At 32.6% G+C, this 17425-nt stretch overlaps 1 protein-coding gene across 5 annotated transcripts in view; it reads left to right on the forward strand.

The window, feature by feature from the left end:
- The window catches only part of ANKRD17 (ankyrin repeat domain 17), a 163047-nt gene that overhangs the window by 54785 nt on the left and 90837 nt on the right, over positions 1 to 17425 (forward strand). Inside the window, exon 1 of one of the 5 annotated variants that reach the window (XM_042936205.1) lies at positions 13319 to 13601. The exons of the other annotated variants lie outside the window; for them this stretch is intronic. Coding sequence (XP_042792139.1) covers positions 13599 to 13601 — 3 coding nt within the window. The 5' untranslated portion in view covers positions 13319 to 13598. Of the gene's footprint in view, positions 1 to 13318; positions 13602 to 17425 lie in introns of those variants that run through there. 5 annotated transcript variants of the gene reach the window in all.

Below are 17425 nucleotides of genomic sequence, written 5' to 3' on the forward strand. Positions count from 1 at the left end.
CTCCATCTTGGACCCTGAGAACATGACCTGAGCCAAAATCAGGAGTTGGACACTTAACCAACTGAGCCACTCTGGCATTCCTAAACAGAAGACATTTTTATCTCATAGTTCTGGAGACTGGGAGTCTGAGATCTCAGGATGTCAGCATCGTATCGGGTTCTGGTGAAGACCTTCTTCCAGGTTACAGACTGCCAACTTTTTTTTTTTTTTTAAGTTTGTTTGTTTGTTTGTTTAGAAAACCAGGAAGTGGGGGGCAGAGAGAGAGGGGGGACAGAGGAGACAAAGCAGGCTCTGTGTTGACAGCAGGGACTCCGATGTGGGGCTCAAACATAAAAACTGGGAGATCATGGAAGCTTAACCGACTGAGCCACCCAGGTTCCCAGCAGACTGCCAACTTCTTGTTGTACCCTCATGTGTTAGAGAACAAAGAGGGTACTCTCATGACCCTTATAAGGGCACTAATCTCATTTGTGAGGGCTCCATCTTCATGACATCTAATTTTAATTACTTCCCAAAGACCCTACCTCCTAATACCATCATCTTGGGGGATAGGATTTCAGTATACGAAGTTTTGAGGGGACACAGATGATGTAGTCCAAAATACCAAGGAAGTAAAATTGCTTCTTTATTTGAATGCTAGATGGAGACAGATCTTTGAATTGCTGGTACTTTCTAAAAAAATCTCAGATGGGGAGATTCCATAGTCTGTCATGGTAGATTTTTTCAATATTTAGATAATCTGGAGAAAAGTGTTCCTTCTCTCTTTATTTTATTTTGTAATCCAAACTATTCTTTTCCATGATTAATGCAGATAGAGACAAAAGTTCTTCTGTTGTTCTTTTTTTGAATTCTGAAATTCATGATGGAGTTAAAATATATGTAAATCTCAGCATGAGAACATTTTGGTGTTTGATGTTTTTCTGGCTTCAAAAAGGATACATACTAAACCAATAAAAATTTTCATTGCAATAGTTCTCCTCTAAATGCAAAAGATACACTTTATAGATACGCTGTGTTGTCAAAAACTTTTAAGGAGACAAAAAATATAGGAGGCATAGATATGTATTTGAGTCCCCAAATAAAGGTCTTGTCACAGTTAAATATCTTTGGTGGTATAATAGTCACTCAGCAAATGTTTATTGACTCTTGTGCACTGTTCTTGGCTTAGACTACAGCAGTGAAAAAGATGAAGTTCCTACTTTCATGGAAAGTCAGTTGGAAAGACTGACAATGTACAATTTGACTAGAAAATAAATAATACGATGTATAGTCATCAATAGTATTAAAACATAAAGCCAAGATGATGGGGTAGACTATAGCAGAGAGGAGGAGATATTCATATAGACAGAAAATACCACTCTGAGAATTGATGGATCTAGGCAGAAACCTGAATGTTGAGAAGAAGCTAGCCATTTGAAAATCTTGGTGAATTACAGAGAGAGGGAACTGTAATTCTGAATTCCTGGGTTATACTTCTAGTTAATGTTAAGGCATTAGAAGAGGTAGACTTAATGCGGGTATTTGTGTAAGATAATGGGAAATTGAGACCGTGTTTTCTTCAGTTAACTAGAAGACTTCTTGCCAGGAGGTGTCTGGGAGCCTGACTTCTCTTTGTCCTTCTGGGTTTCTATTTCTGTTTTTTTCTTTTACTTTCCTTGTCTCTTTTATACCCTCCCTCTCCCACTCCCCAACACATAGACTATATTATTTATTCTGCAGTCTGTGGGAAAGGGCCTGGGGCAGGCATGGGGATGACTTCTGTAATAATCTCGAGGCATAATTTGAGGCAAATGCAGCCAAGACTAGAATGAGATATTTTGGGAAGAGACTGGGGAGTTTTTAAAATGTGCTACAGCCACTTTCTCTTGAATTTGCTCCTAGGGAAGAGGAGTTACATGTTAAGTTTTTTATTTAAAAAAAAAAAAAAATTAACGTTTATTTATTTTTGAGACAGAGACAGAGCATGAACGGGGGAGGGTCAGAGAGAGAGGAAGACACAGAATCTGAAACAGGCTCCAGGCTCTGAGCTGTCAGCACAGAGCGTGGGGCTCGAACTCACGGACCGCGAGATCATGACCTGAGCTGAAGTTGGCCGCTCAACCCACTGAGCCGCCCAGGCGCCCTGAGTTTTTTAATGATGAACTCTTCAAATTCTTGTGTATCTTTTTATATAGCACACGTTTTAGGTTACCTTCCTTAAACAGTATGTTTAATCTTCACAATTCCTAATATTTATATAATGTTTTGTTTGTGATTCATCTAATTTATTATGTAATTCATGGAGAATATGTGTTTAGTATTATTTTGAAAGTAAAGAATGGCTTTGATTTTGTTGGGGGATGTGTGGTGGGGATCAGATATCCAACAAAAGGCATTTTATAATTTTGGTTTAATCTTTGTGACTTGGGGTGAGGGTGTAGTATACTAGAAGTAAATTATCTTTTTTTTCTGATTCTGGACTTTTTTATACTAACAGATTATTCTTGAGGTATAGTGTTTAATTATGTGACTGGCAGCATTCCAGTTAGTCCATTTCTTTTACAAAAATATGGATTTTTGATGAAATTATGGATATATTTTAAAGCTATTTTGTCAGTATACCATGTAGACAGCCACATTTCATAGGAATTCTTGAGTTTTTGTTTGTCAAATAGATCTGTCCTTAAATAATTTAACTCTTTATCAAACGAAGCATTCCTGATGGCTGTTCAGTTAATTTGGTATACATTTGCAATGTACCAAATGAGATTTTTCATTTGCAGTGAGAAACTAAATAATGTGTTTGGATAATTTAAGAGTTTCAGTATATAGACTTCTGTATTTTTGTTACTAATTAAATGATAGTTCACATTATTTTATTATTATGACACTAGGTTATAGACAAAATTGGTGATATTTTAGTAAAACTCCATTGAAGGTTTTATTTTATTTTATTATTATTTTTAATATAATTTATTGTCATATTGTCTTACATACAATACCCAGGGCTCATCGCAACAAGTGCCCTCCTCAGTGCCCATCACCCACTTTCCCCTCTCCCCCACCCCCGCATCCACCCTCAGTTTGTTCTCTGTATTTAAGAGTCTCTTGTGGTTTGCCTCCCTCCCTTCTCTGTAACTATTTTTTTCCCCTTCCCTTCCCCCATGGTCTGTTAAGTTTCTCAAGATCCACATATGAGTGAAAACATATGATATCTGTCTTTCTCTGCCTGACTTATTTCACTCAGCATAATTCCTTCCAGTTCCATCCGTGTTGCTGCAAATGGCAAGATTTCATTCTCTCTCATTGCCAAGTAGTATTCCATTGTATATATAAACCACATCTTCTTTATCCATTCATCAGTGCTGGTATAAACATTGGGGTACAAGTGCCCCTATGCATCAGCACTCCTGTGTCCCTTGGGTAAATTCCTAGTAGTGCTATTGTTGGGTCATAGGGTAGTTCTATTTTTAATTTTTTGAGGAACCTCCACACTGTTTTCCAGAGCGGCTTTACCAGTTTGCATTCCCAACAGTGCAAGAGGGTTCCTGTTTCTCCACATTCTCGCCAGCATCTGTAGTTTCCTGATTTGTTCATTTTAGCCATTCTGACCGGTATGAGGTGGTATCTCAGTGTGGTTTTGATTTGTATTTCCCTGATGAGTGACATTGAGCATCTTTTCATGTGTCTCTTGGCCATCTGGATGTCTTCTTTGGGAAAGTGTCTATTCATGTCTTCTGCCCATTTCTTCACAGGATTATTTGTTTTAGTGTTTATTTATTTATTTTGAGAGAGAATTCCACACTGGCTCTGTGGCTTATTCCTAGGAACCATGAGATCATGACCTGAGCTGAAATCAAGAGCCAGACACTTAACTGACTGAGCCATCGAGGCACCCCTCTGTTCAAGGTTTCTATAAAGCAAATGCTTATATACAATTAGTAGGTATATGAAGTGCCCATATGTTTCAGTTAGCTTAGGATACTTTGAGTTTATACTTGTTTTTCTGGGATAGTTTAAAAAATGTTTTGATTTAGACTATATATATACACACATACACACACACACACACACATACACACACATACACATATATATATGTGTGTATATATGTGTGTATATATATACACTCTAATGTTAGGGTAATTATGGCAGTAGAACTCTGAAGTTACATTGGTTCATACAGTTTTTCCCAATATTTTTAGGTTTTGTATCACTAGATAACAGGAGCTGAATGCCAAGTATACTAATAACACAGTTGAATACATCAAGTCAAAGAGTAAATAATATGTTTAATGAGATGCTCATTCACCTGAATTTCTGTGTGTTGGCTCAGTTTGGTTGTTTTCTCTTGAAAGTGATTGTTACAGGATTCTCTTCTTTTAAATGTTACCACATATTTACTCTATTAGGTCCTTATTTGTGAGAACTTAATATGTCTTTTCAAACATGCCAGTACTTTTATTACAATTGTTATTTGCTTTTGTTAATGTTTTGATTACAGTTGCATAAGTTTTAAATGTCCCCAGTTCTCTTTTTCCCTGAGCCATGTTATTTTAATGTGCTGTTTGCAGAATGTGAGGTTTGTCAGGATGCATTTATTGCATTACAGCACAGTTGTCTGTATTGCTATAAACATTACATGATGTAAAACAGTATTCACTATATCACCATCGGAATATAAGACTTGAATGGTATTTGTATAGTATCTTCTTTCCCACCTTCTACCACAAGAAATCTTAATGTATATGGGATATATTCGCAGCACATGATCAAAGAACTTTTTCAGAGCTGCTTAATTTAGAGTGATCGGTGGGGAGTTGGTGGCTCAGTTGGTGCTATTCAGAATATATCCTGAGTTCTAAATAAGCAGCAAACAGAACATTTGAGTCAGAGAATGTTTATAGATCTCCTTCTGAAAATTGAATATTAAACTTATTTCAAACATTTTAAATGCAGAAATAAAATATGCTTTTATTTTAAATTTAACAAGCATTTACGTATGACCTTTGATGTATAAAGAACTTGGTGGAAATCGAGATGACGTAGACATATACCCAGACATGGACCCTACCAACCAGGAGTTACTGATCTATAATTGAGACTTATGTCCAAATTAATTAACTTAACAGTGTCTATTAATTTCCCCATGAGATTCTTTCAATAATGCAAATGATAATTAATTTTTAATCTTTTAATATCATATTTGCTTAAACCAACTACAAAATAACTCTTTCCCTAGGATGAAGACAAGTTTTTTGTGGAAACACTATGTGACTCAAACTGTGTGTGCCCACTGCTTCCTGTCTGCCAGTAGATAACAAAATCAGTGAATTAAAAAAGTAAGATATCAGTGGAGAAACCAAGCCAGGGCAAGTTATGATGAATTCCCTTGAACATGTATTTTCATGATTGCGATTTTATTTATGTCTAGTGAAATTATTCCAAAATAAGAGTTATTTACCGATAACTTGATTTTTCAGGGGCCATTTGAATAATTCTGTGAGCATTTTATCTGCCTGTGCCAAAAACAACAAACAAAAAACCCCCCACAAACTTAGTTATGGAAAGCTCTTAATATATTTCAGTCCTTGGAAATGGTCCTTGAGGTCAGGTGCTAAATAAGCAAGGGATCTAGTATAATAGGCACTTAAATATAAACTTTAAGATATAAAGGAACTATTTAAATGTCTAATTGTTTTATAACGTGTGAAAAATATTAGTTCTTGTCCAGTCTGACATTTTATAAAAATAGTTTTATTATGATTCTTCACATATACCTTTGACATTAATGTCTTTAACACTACATCAGTGTTTTGGGTCATTAGCACTGTTTTCCAAAGCACCTCTTCCCCTTCAATTTAAGATGCGAGATAAAGTACTGACACAGCTGTATATGAAGGTTGTATCTCAAGCCAGAGACATCTATACCTTTAAGACACTTAGGATTTTCAGTTTTCCTCTATCTAGCTATTTTTGACTCCACAATGAAAGCATTTTCTGGGTAGTTTTTAAAAAGTTTTAAAAGTCTTCTTTATAATAACATCAACATTTAGAATTGAAGACCAAGAATGCATTTTTATTCTTGTTACTTTTCTTTGCCTTGAAAAGATTGGCATGTGAATTTTATATTTACTTTATTTATATCCTAGATATAGTTACTATTCTTAGACTCAGATAAAACAAAATTGTTGGGTAGAGAACAGTATTTATTGTAATAACAATGATCTGTTTTGGTAATTACTGAAATTTATCAAATATGGTACATATATACTTATAACAGTTTGAGTGAGCAATTATCTAGTGTTTTAATGTTATTTGTGCTCATTATTGTTTGGTGTGTCAAGAATATTCTTTTCTGGGGCACCTGGATAGCTCAGTCAATTAAGCATCCAACTCTTGATCTCTGCTCAGATCATGATCTCATGGTTCATGAGTTCAAGCTCCAAGTCGGGCTCTGTGCTGACAGCATGGAGCCTATTTGGGATTCTGTCTCTCCCTTTCTCTGCCCCTCCTTTCTGTTCTCTAAAAATAAATAAATAAACTTAAAAAAAAAAAAGATGAAAAAAATTCTCTTCTCTTAGATTTCATCCAGCCTTGGAAATTATTCATTTAACAAATATTTTATTGAGTACCTATCCTGTTCTTCGGAGCTTGGGTTATGTAAGTGACTGAAACATAATAATCTTTGCCATTTTGAGATAGTATAAAGACTTCGGCATTGATTTAAATGAAATGGGAACCATTGGACAGTTTTGAGCAAAAGAATGATAAGATCTGACTTATATTTTAAAGAGAATTGGAATACTTGGAAATCTGACTCTTATTATTTGAGCTTGATTCAGTTTTGGATATTATATATATGAAATTTATATATATTATACATAATATATATGAAGTTTAAGAAAAGTTCAGTCGTTTATATGGGTATTGAGGGTCTGTTAGAAATCTCCTGCTTTGCTGCCTCCTCTAGGGTATTTTATTGATGAGTGGAGCCAATGAGAAGGTGAAGATAGTAAAGGCAAGGCTCTATACTTTCCTCTGAGGAAAAAAATCCTGGGGAAGAAGAGCTCTCTTTTCTTGGAGATGGGGAAGAGAAACAAAAGATAATAGTTTAAGATATGTAAGTTGAGGTATCTATAGCACATCCAGAAAAAAATATCTAGCAATTTAGATAATAGAGAACTGACACTCAGCAGAGAAGTCTGTTTGAGAGAGAGAAATATTTCAAAGTTATCAGTAGAATAGGTCATATTTAAAACTTGTGTTTATAGATGACATTACCTTGCTTGTATAAGTTAGTTAAAAAGGCTGAAGTTTGAATGGAGAGGACGTATCAGTATTTAAATGATTTGGGCAAGGAAGAGAAGCTCAAAAGGGCCTGATTAGAAATACTTGGAAAAAAAAAAAGAAAAAAAATAGTTGAGATAATGGGCACATTTAATTGTGAACTGAAAAATGATCATAAGAACACAGACTGAATGAAAGTGGAAAGGTTTAGGGTCTTAAAATGCAGTTAGGTACAGGTGTAATAGAGAATAACAAAATGATAGAATTAGAGTGGGTAGATGTTAATAAATGTAAAACTTCAGCGTTAGAAAAAGATACAAGTGTTCAAGATATAACCATGAATATAGGTTCTCATTTTGACTAGGTTATCTTTATTACACCTTTCAAATTTTGGGATTCTTGGAATGGAGCATTCATGTTTTTTCTCTTTCTTTGTTGAATTCAAAGGAATTCAACATAGCAGCAATCTGTCTTTTTAATTTACTTTTTAAATTCCTTCTTAAATTTGATGTAAAATTTGGAGAGTAAAATTTGCAATTATTTTTCCCTTTTTTATGGTAAAATATACATAACAGTTTACCATTTTAACCATTTTTAAGCATATGGTTTTGGTGCATTATGCCCTTTTGTCAGTTATCTTTACATTAACTTTATTTCTGTGAACTTCAAAAATATTTTTATTTTGGTTAAAAAGGTTCTTTGACCATAATGGAATTAAGCTTAAAATAAAAAATAGACTTCTGGAAGATCCCCAAATATATGGAAATTAAACAGCACATCTTAAAAATAATGCATGGGTCAAAGGAGAAGCCACATAAAGAATGAGAACATATTTTGAATTGAGTGAAGTATACCTGAGTTTGTGGTATGCAGTTAAAGCAGTTCTTAGAGGGAAATTTATAATATTAAATGCTTATTTTTTAAAAAAAGTTTTCAAATCAATAATTGAAAGTTTTACATCAAGAACTATAAAAAGGGGCTCCTGGGTGGCTCAGTCGGTTAAGCATTGCTCAGGCTCAGGTCATGATCTCATGGTTTGTGGGTCCAAGCCCCATGTCAGGCTCTGTGCTGACAGCTCAGAGCCTGGAGCTTGCTGTAGATTCTGTCTCTGTCTCTGTCTCTCTGTCTACCCCTACCCCACTCACACTCAGTGTCTCTCTCAAAAATAAATAAACATTAAAAAAACTTATTAAAAAAAGAACTATGGAAAGAATAAGATCAAGGCAAGCAGTATAAAGATAATAATAAAGATAAAAATGGAAATCAATGAAATTAAAACCAAAAACAATGAAAGTAAAACTGAGTTTGGTTCTTCGAAAGGATCATTATGATAAAACTTTAATCAACACTGATTGGGAAGGAAAGCAAGACAGACAGATAGACACACAGGTTACCCATATCAGCAGTTGAAAAAAGGGACATTACCACAAATCCCACCCTTATACATTAAAAGGTTAATTAAAAGGGACTATTATGAATAACTTTGCCACCCAGTTTAACTCAGGTGAAATGGACAAATTCTGTGGAAAACAGACTATCAGGTTTCACTCAAGAATGCATAACCTGAATATTATCTAAGAGAGAAATATTTCTAATTAAAAACCTTCCAGCAAAGAAAACTTCATGTCCAAATGGCTTCATCTGTGAATTTTTTGAAACATTAAAGGAGGAAATAATTCCACTTCTATACTAGCTTTTCCAGAAAATAGATGATGAATGATTACATCCCAATACCTTCCTAAGCAGACATTATAAAAAAATAAAATTATAGACCAATATGTATTATGACCCTAGATGCAAAATCCTAATAAAATATTAGCAAATAGAATCTAGCAATATATAAACAAGTTTATACAACATGAACAGATGGTGTGTATATGCAAAATTCATTTAGCATTTGCTAGCCAATCAATGTAATTCACTATATTAACACATTCAAGAAGAAAAATCATTTTACAATCTCAACAGATACAGAAAAAGAGTTTGATAAAATTAAACTTGCGTTAATAAAAAAAAAAAAACATTGTCAGTAAACTAGGAATATTAAGAGAACTTTCTTAGTTCTGATAAAGTGAATTTATAAAAAATCTACAGCTTATGTCATCATACTGAATGGTGAGATTGAATACTTTTCCCCTAAGATTGAGAACAAGGCAGAGATGTCCATCTTATCATTCCTACTCAACATAGTACTGGAGATCCTAGTCAGATAACTTAAAAAAAACAAAACAACAGCAACAACCATAACCCAGCACAAATATAGGAAAGAATGAAATAAAACATCTTTTATTGGTAAATGACATGACCGTCTATGTACAAAATCTGATGGAACCTACAAAAAAGATAATAGAACTAATCAGTGAGTTTAAACAAGGTCTCATAATTCTGTATATTAAGTATGAACATTTCAAAAATGAAAATTTTAAAACATATCAATTAAAATAAGACCAAGAAAAATGCAACACTTAAGAATAAACAAAACTTAGGCGCCTGGGTGGCCCAGTCTTTAAGTATCCTTCGTCTCAGGTCATGATTTCACGGCTGGGGAGTTTGAGCCCTGCACAGGCTCTGTGCTTACAGCTCAGATTCTGTGTCTCCTTCTCTCTCTGCCCCTCCCCAGCTCATGCTCTGTCTCTCTGTCTCTGTCTGTCTCTCAAAAATAAATAAAATATTTTTAAAAACTTAAAAAAAAAGGATAAACAAAACCATGTATATTATTTATGTGCTGAAAACTACAAAACATTCATGAGAGAAATTGAAGGTGATCTAAATAAATGAAAACATATATACTATATTTATGGTTTGAAAGACTCGGTACTGTTAACATGTAAATTCCATCCCACTCATCCCCCTAATATGGCCTGTAGACTTCAACATAATCTCATTCAGAATCCTATCAGAGCTTTTTAGTTTTGTTTTTGTTTTTAGTAGAAATTGACAACTTTCTGATAACTATAAAGAAAAAGACCCTAGAATAGTGAAAACAATTTTGTAAAGAATAAAGTTGAAGGATTTCAAGACTTAACTATAAAGCTGTCTTAACTAAGACAGTGTAATATTGATGAAAGGATAGACACGTAGATTAATAGAACAAAATAGAGTCTAGAGAAGATCTGTGTGTGATCAACTTGATTTTTGACAAAGGCGCCAAGGCACCTTTCCTCTCAATAGAGAAAATGTAGTCTTCTCAATGAATTGTGCTGAAACATTTAGATATCTTTTTATAGAAGGAACTTCAACTCATGCCTTGCACTTTATACAAAAATTAACTTGAATTGGATCATAATCCTAGGTATAAAAGTTAGAACAATAAAACTTCTGGAAAATAACAGAAAATCTTTGTGACCTTGGTTAAACAAAACTTTTAAATAAGGCACAAACAATGCAAACATAAAAGAGAAAATTATAATTTGGATTTTATCACATTTCAAAACTTATGTTCTTTAAAATATACTGAAAAGAAAATGAAAAGATAAGCCATCAGCCTGGAGAAAGTATTTGCAAACCATGTGTCTGATAAAGGATTTGTATTCAGAGTATATTAAGAATTTTTACAACTCGATAATGAAGAAACAACCAAAAAAAAAAAAATGGGGAAAATGTTCTTAACAGATCTTTTATTGAAGAAATAAACCAATGGCAAATAAGCAGAGGGAAAGATGCTCAATATCATTAACCATTAAGGAATTGCAGAGTAAAATCACAATGTAACTTCATCCTAGGAAAATAGGAGGAATAAAAGAAAGGAAAAAACCTATGGTACCAAATGTTAGTGAGAAGTCAGAGCAGCCAGAACTCCAACAGTGCAGGTACAAAAGCAAAAAGCTATTATGATTTGGAAAAGTCTGTCAGTTTCTTATAAATTTAAATATAGAGTTACCATATGACATAACCATTTTATGTATGTACCCAAGATAAATTAAAACATGCTCACCTGAACCTTGTACTCAAATGTTCATTAGCCAGTGAATTAACAAATTGTGGTACCTCCATATGATGGAGTACTATCCAGCACTAAAAAGGAATGAACTACTGTTGCATGCTGTAGCATCACTGAATCTCAAAGGCATTATGCATTTTGTGAAAGCTGCAGTTAGAAGTCTGGATGATTCCATTTCATTCTGGAAAAGAAACACTGAAAGTAACAGGAAACATGGTTGCTAGTAGCAGAGGGTAGTTATAAGGAATTGAGCCTACAAAGGGGCAAGAGAAATATTTGAGTGCTAAGAAAGACTTACGTGATTGTGATGGTAATTATATAACTATGTATTTGTGAAAATTCATAGATTTGTACAACTAAAAAGGTGACTTTTATTCTAAATTACACTTCAGTAAACCCGACTTTCATAAAAACTTAATTGAATACAGAGGGAAAAGAGTGAAGAGAATATAATATTTTTCTGATTTTGCTTCTCTTGAGAAATAAGCAGTTGCTTTAACTGAAACTTACTATGACTTGATTTTGATGCCTGACTTTTTTCATTCATTTAAAAATAATTAGGTTGCATGTACATACTTAAAAATGAATTATATATATCAGGTTAATTCTTTGTATCTAAAAATAATACAGATTGTTATGATAGCTCTTTTGGGATTTTTGTTAGAATTACGTAGAGATGTTTGGGTTATTCCTGATATTTTTCTTTAAAGATCTGAAGTAGTTTTTTTCTTATTTGCCAAAATCACACACTAGGAAATTACATCATCTTTTTTTCTTTTAAAGTAAGCAAGATAGAAGGGTACAATCAAGTAAAAAAATTCTCTCATTGATTTCAATCTTCAGTTACCACTGTTAATAACTTGGGTTTCTACATCTTGAAATTTTTTGTTTGTATTTTACACATGCATATGTTTTGGTTTTAAAATCAACTTAGATGGATAACATACCATGTTTGCTTTTCTGTGGCTTACATTTTTCACTTAGTGTAATTTGGGTATCTTTCTGGATTGATAACCATATATTCATTCGGTACATGTTTTTAAGTATTTACTGTTTAAAAGTAGCAAGGAAAAAAAATAGGGTCCTTGCCCAAGCAACTGATATTCAAAAGATAATAAACAAATTGGGGGAAAATGTCACTATTGATGGGTTTAATGAAGGTAATTAGTTAAAGGGTAAAAAGATGAAAAGTGAAGGGACAGAACGAGCAGGAAATGTGCATTAGATAGTTGTAGTATAGGACTTTATATCTAGATCTGCTTTATTCTGCAACTAAATTAATCGTTCTGTTGATTGGCATGTGGATTACTTATAGTTGTTTTCTGTTATAGTCAATACCGTGATGAACATCCTTGTACGTGTTTTTTACATGTACAAGTATTTCTGTAAACTAAATTCTTAAAAGGAAAATCACATTTTTAAATGTTGATTATACATTCTGCCAAATTATCCTGTAAAACATTAGACATTGTCTGTCAGTGGATGAAAATTGCCTCATTTTAATTTGCATTTACCTGAATCCCAGTGAAATTTTGCATATTTACTGATTGTTATTTCTGCCATAAATTGCCTACTTACACCGTTTTGCCCATTGTGGGATTTGTCATTTTCTTACTGAGATTTTAGGATTTCTTTATAATTCTGTTTATAATATATACATCATATTTTATAATACTTTCTCAATCTGTCACATGTCTATGGAATCTTTAGATTTTTCATTTTTATGGTGTCAAAATCTATCACTCTTTTCTTTCCTAGCTTCTCGGTTTTGTGTCTTTCCAGAAAAGCCTTCTTATATTAGTTTTAGTCTCATATATTTTTTTCTGTGACTTCTTTAGTTTTATTTATGTTCATAGTAGATTTTAATTCATCTGGAATAATATATATATATTATCTGGAATTATACATATATATATAATATAATCTGATATATAAATAAAATCTAGAATTATATATATATAATATCTGATATATATATATATATATTTTTTTTTTTTTCATTCTGTGATAGGGACCTAACTTTTTCCAGTTTCCTAACCATTTTCCCCAAATAATTTATTGAACAATATATCTTTTACCCCCACTGACTTGAGATACCACTTCTATCATATTTAAAAGTCCAAAATATGTGTGTTCTGGATTTAATACTCCATTGTTTTAATTAATTTCATTTTACATTTAACGCCTGATAGGGAATCCCTGCCCATTGTCTTTTTCAAAAAATTTTTGGCAATTTCTGTGTATTTTCTCTTCCAGATGAACTTTAGAATCAACATGTCAAGTTCCATTAAAAATCCCTTTGGGATTTTGATTGGAAGTGCATTGAATTTACAGATTAATTTGGGGAGAATTGACATCTTTACACTATTGAATCTTCCCATCCAAGAACATGGTATGCCTCTCCATTTCTTTAGGTGTTCTTTTATGTCCTTTAGTAAAGTTTTATGGTTTTTTGATGTAGGTCTTAGACTTTTCTTGTTAGGTTTATTCCTAGGTAGTTTTGTTGTTATTGTGAATTACATCTTTTCTTCCAGTTTACATGTTGTTTTTCAATTGGTTATTGCTAATATGTAGGAAATCTGTTGATTTTTGTGTGTTCATCTTACCAAGTACTTAGTTTTCAATGGATTCTCTTGAAATTTCCAGAAGGATGATTATATTTTCTGCAAATGATGGCATTTTGTTGTTTCCTTTTTTTCAGTATTGTATGTGTTTAGGGGATTTTTTGTTTATTTTGTTTTTTTCTGGTCATATTGCGTTGGTTAGGTTTCCAGATCTGTTTACTACTAGCTCTGATTTGGGCATCTTTCCTGATGGAATCCTTTCCAATTTTTAAACTTTTACATTTATATGTGGCTGACATTTCTGGTAGAGCACGTTATCAGGAACAAAAGTTTCCTTCTTGACTTAACAAGTATTTTCATGGTAATGAATATCGTGTGTTATTATGTGTTCTTGTTGAGATGATATATATTCTTTTCACTTCTAAATTTTAATGTAGTGCATTACATTGATACATCTACCTACTGGTTATGATGTTTTCAATTTTTAACTGTTACTGAGCAAGTATTTATTTGGATATTGCATTATACCAGGAACTTTGGCACACACTGTTGATAGTGCTAAATCTGAATGGTTCTTGTCTTTCTTTAATTGGAGAAGAGAACTAATTAACAGATATCCAAGAATAAGATAATTTTAGGCTGTGATGGTACTGTGCAGAAAATACGGATAGTGGTGTGGTAGAGAGATGAGGCTGGTACTTTCTTTGGTAGTACAATCTGAGAAGGTAACGTATGAATTAAGACATGAAGAAAAAGCATTCTAGGCAGGGGAAGATCACTATTTCTGTACTTAAAGTGAGTTGTATTTCTTAGTATTTTCTTTATCAACCCTTTCTTGTATGTGTTGTATGACACAACTGCTGAATTTAATTTACTAATGATGTGTTTCATTAAGTTTTTGTTTTGTTTAGTTATTTTGCTATTCCTGCTCAGGTTTGCTACTAGAGTTTTTATGCTTATGAGCTAGGGAGTTTTCCCATCTCTTTCCTGGGCTTTGTAAATAATACCATAATGCTCTGTTCCATCTAAAGGGTAGATCTATGACTACCTTTAAGATATCTTCTGTTGATATATTCTATTATGTTTCTACCTTTTCTTGAGTTAGTTTTGATTATTCCTTTTCCTAGAAAACCATCCATTTTGTTTAGATTTTCATGTTTCTTGATTTATAGTTTTTCTTAGTTTTCCGATTCTAATGACTCATGTTTTTTTTTTCCTATTATTTTCTATAATCGAATTGCCAAAGGCTTGTCTCTTTTATGCTAGACCGGTATACCTAAGAAGCAGTTACTGGCTTTATTAATTACTTCTGTATCTCTTCTTAATTTCTTCATTTCCATTATCATTATAAATTATACTCATACATTTTGACTTGGATTTTATTTTTGAAGATTTTTAAGACTCTACATTTTTTCTGTAAGGACAGTTATGGCCAAATCCCATAGGAAATAATATGCTTACAATTTTAATTTTTATTTTGTCTGTATTCTGAGATGTTTTTTTTTAATTTTTAGGTGTCCTTTATTGTTAAATTTTAGTTTCTGTTAGCTTTATGGACCAAGAATGTAACCTGTATTATTATTTTTTTAATCTTTTGAGATTTTTCCTTTCTTTAAGGTATGGTCAGGCTTTTGTTTGCTTTCAAAGACTGTATTCTCTGTTCATGATATATCAGGTTCTGTATTCACTATGATACATAAGTATAATTCATTAATTCTATTTCTGAATCCTCCATATCCTTGCATAATCTTGCTCTCCTCATTTTCTGACATAGATTATGTGGAAAGTATCCCACTAAGTTGTGTGAATTTTCTAGTTGCTTTTATTTCTAGTATTTTTACTTTATATATTTCAATGTTATATTGTTAGGCACATAGAAGTTTGGCTATTACACACTCTGGTGTATTAAATCTATTATCATTATAAAATATCCTTTTTCCATTTAATGCTTTTGCCCTTGAGTTCTTTGATATTAATAGCACCTTTGACTGGGCTTACTTTTTCATGCTTCTGTTTTTAGCCTTATGACTAAAAATTATAGCTCTCATGATAGCATATAGTTGAGGTTTTTTTTATTTTGTTTTGTTTTAAATCCTATTCTGTTTGTCATTTTTTCAAATAAGAGAAACTTTCCCACTTGCTTTTCTATTAACTTGGTGTTTTGGTCTTTGGTCTTTTTCTTCCTATTGATGGTTATTATAAAGATGTATTTTATTGTCACTCCCCATCCCACCCCCACCTGCTGCCCCTTATCTTTAGACATATTTATTAAGTTTTCTGTATTTTGTTTCCTTCCCACTTTGAAAACTATGTGTTTCATTTCTCTTTTTCAGCAGGCATTGAGTTCAATTAAACCGTACTTTTAATTAGTTGCTTTCTTTGCTGAACATAGGTTTTTGGCATTATATCATTCAGTCTTGGCTTTCCTATTTTTTAAACTGATATTTTAGTAATATGTTTATGTTATAATGTGTTTTCACTTTCCTGACTTTAAGGAATCACTTATTAACAACCAACCTGAGATGATAAAGATAGGTTGTATTATACTAGTTTCTTTTCCAGCTGCTTAGTGTTAATGATTCCCAGGGCTGTCCTTTTCTTGGATTCATTTTTGTTGTCGAAGGCATACATTCTGTAAAGTTAGAAATATTTGTCCTTTTAAAGCTTTCAATTTGCATATCTAAAAAAATTATTCTACAGTTTAGAATTTTACTTTCAAAGTAGTTTTGCTTCAAAACTTAAAAAAAAAAATCTTTTTTAACATTTATTCATTTTTGAGAGAGAGAGCACACGCGTGAGTGTGAACAGGGGAGGGACAGAGAGAGAGAGGCAGACACAGAATCCAAAGCAGGTTCCAGGCTCTGAGTTGTCAGCAGAGAGTTTGATGCGGGGCCCCAATCCACAGACCATGAGATCATGACCTATGCTGAAGTCTGTCGCTTAACTGATTGAGCCACCCGGGTTCCCCTGTGCTTTAGAGCTTTAAATTGCACAATTTTCTTCTAGCATCTTCAGTTGTATTTGGGGAGTCTGATATCAATCTGATTTTTAATTCTCTTATTAACCACTCTCCTTATAAAGTTTCTACACTTTACATCCTTGGAATGTTCAGATTTTACCAGGTTGTGACTGTGTATGTTTGCATCTGAGAATGAGTATGTATATCTGCATATGCATTTTAAAGCCATTTCATAAGAATCATTTTATTCTAAGGCTGTTTTTATGATGACTGATGGATAATGATAAATACCAGAGACAGGTTATAATAACTTATAATTAAAATGCATTGTACTCTTGATATTTTGAATTTGGGTAAAGTTTTAAAAAATCTGTAACTTTAATTCTATTGTAGAAAAACTACTTATAAAATCTAGATTTGAGAATTCCATATAATTTTACTTATTTTAAACATTCATATTTGTTCAGTTTATAAAGTTTATAATTAATATTCATAAAAATTTCATATTGAATTGTGATTTCATACCGAGTTGTTGTAGGCAGATAAGTACTTTGAAGCTTAAGAAAAAAAGTCATGTTTTATATTAGCTCTGTGACACCAGTGCTATGCTAACTGACCATTATATCACCAATTCTTAGCGTATTCCTAGATCTTAACTAAAATTTATTAGATGGATAGATGAGTATGAATGAA

This window comes from Panthera leo, chromosome B1 (genome assembly GCF_018350215.1).
Source record: "Panthera leo isolate Ple1 chromosome B1, P.leo_Ple1_pat1.1, whole genome shotgun sequence".
NCBI classification, from domain to species: Eukaryota; Metazoa; Chordata; class Mammalia; order Carnivora; family Felidae; genus Panthera; species Panthera leo.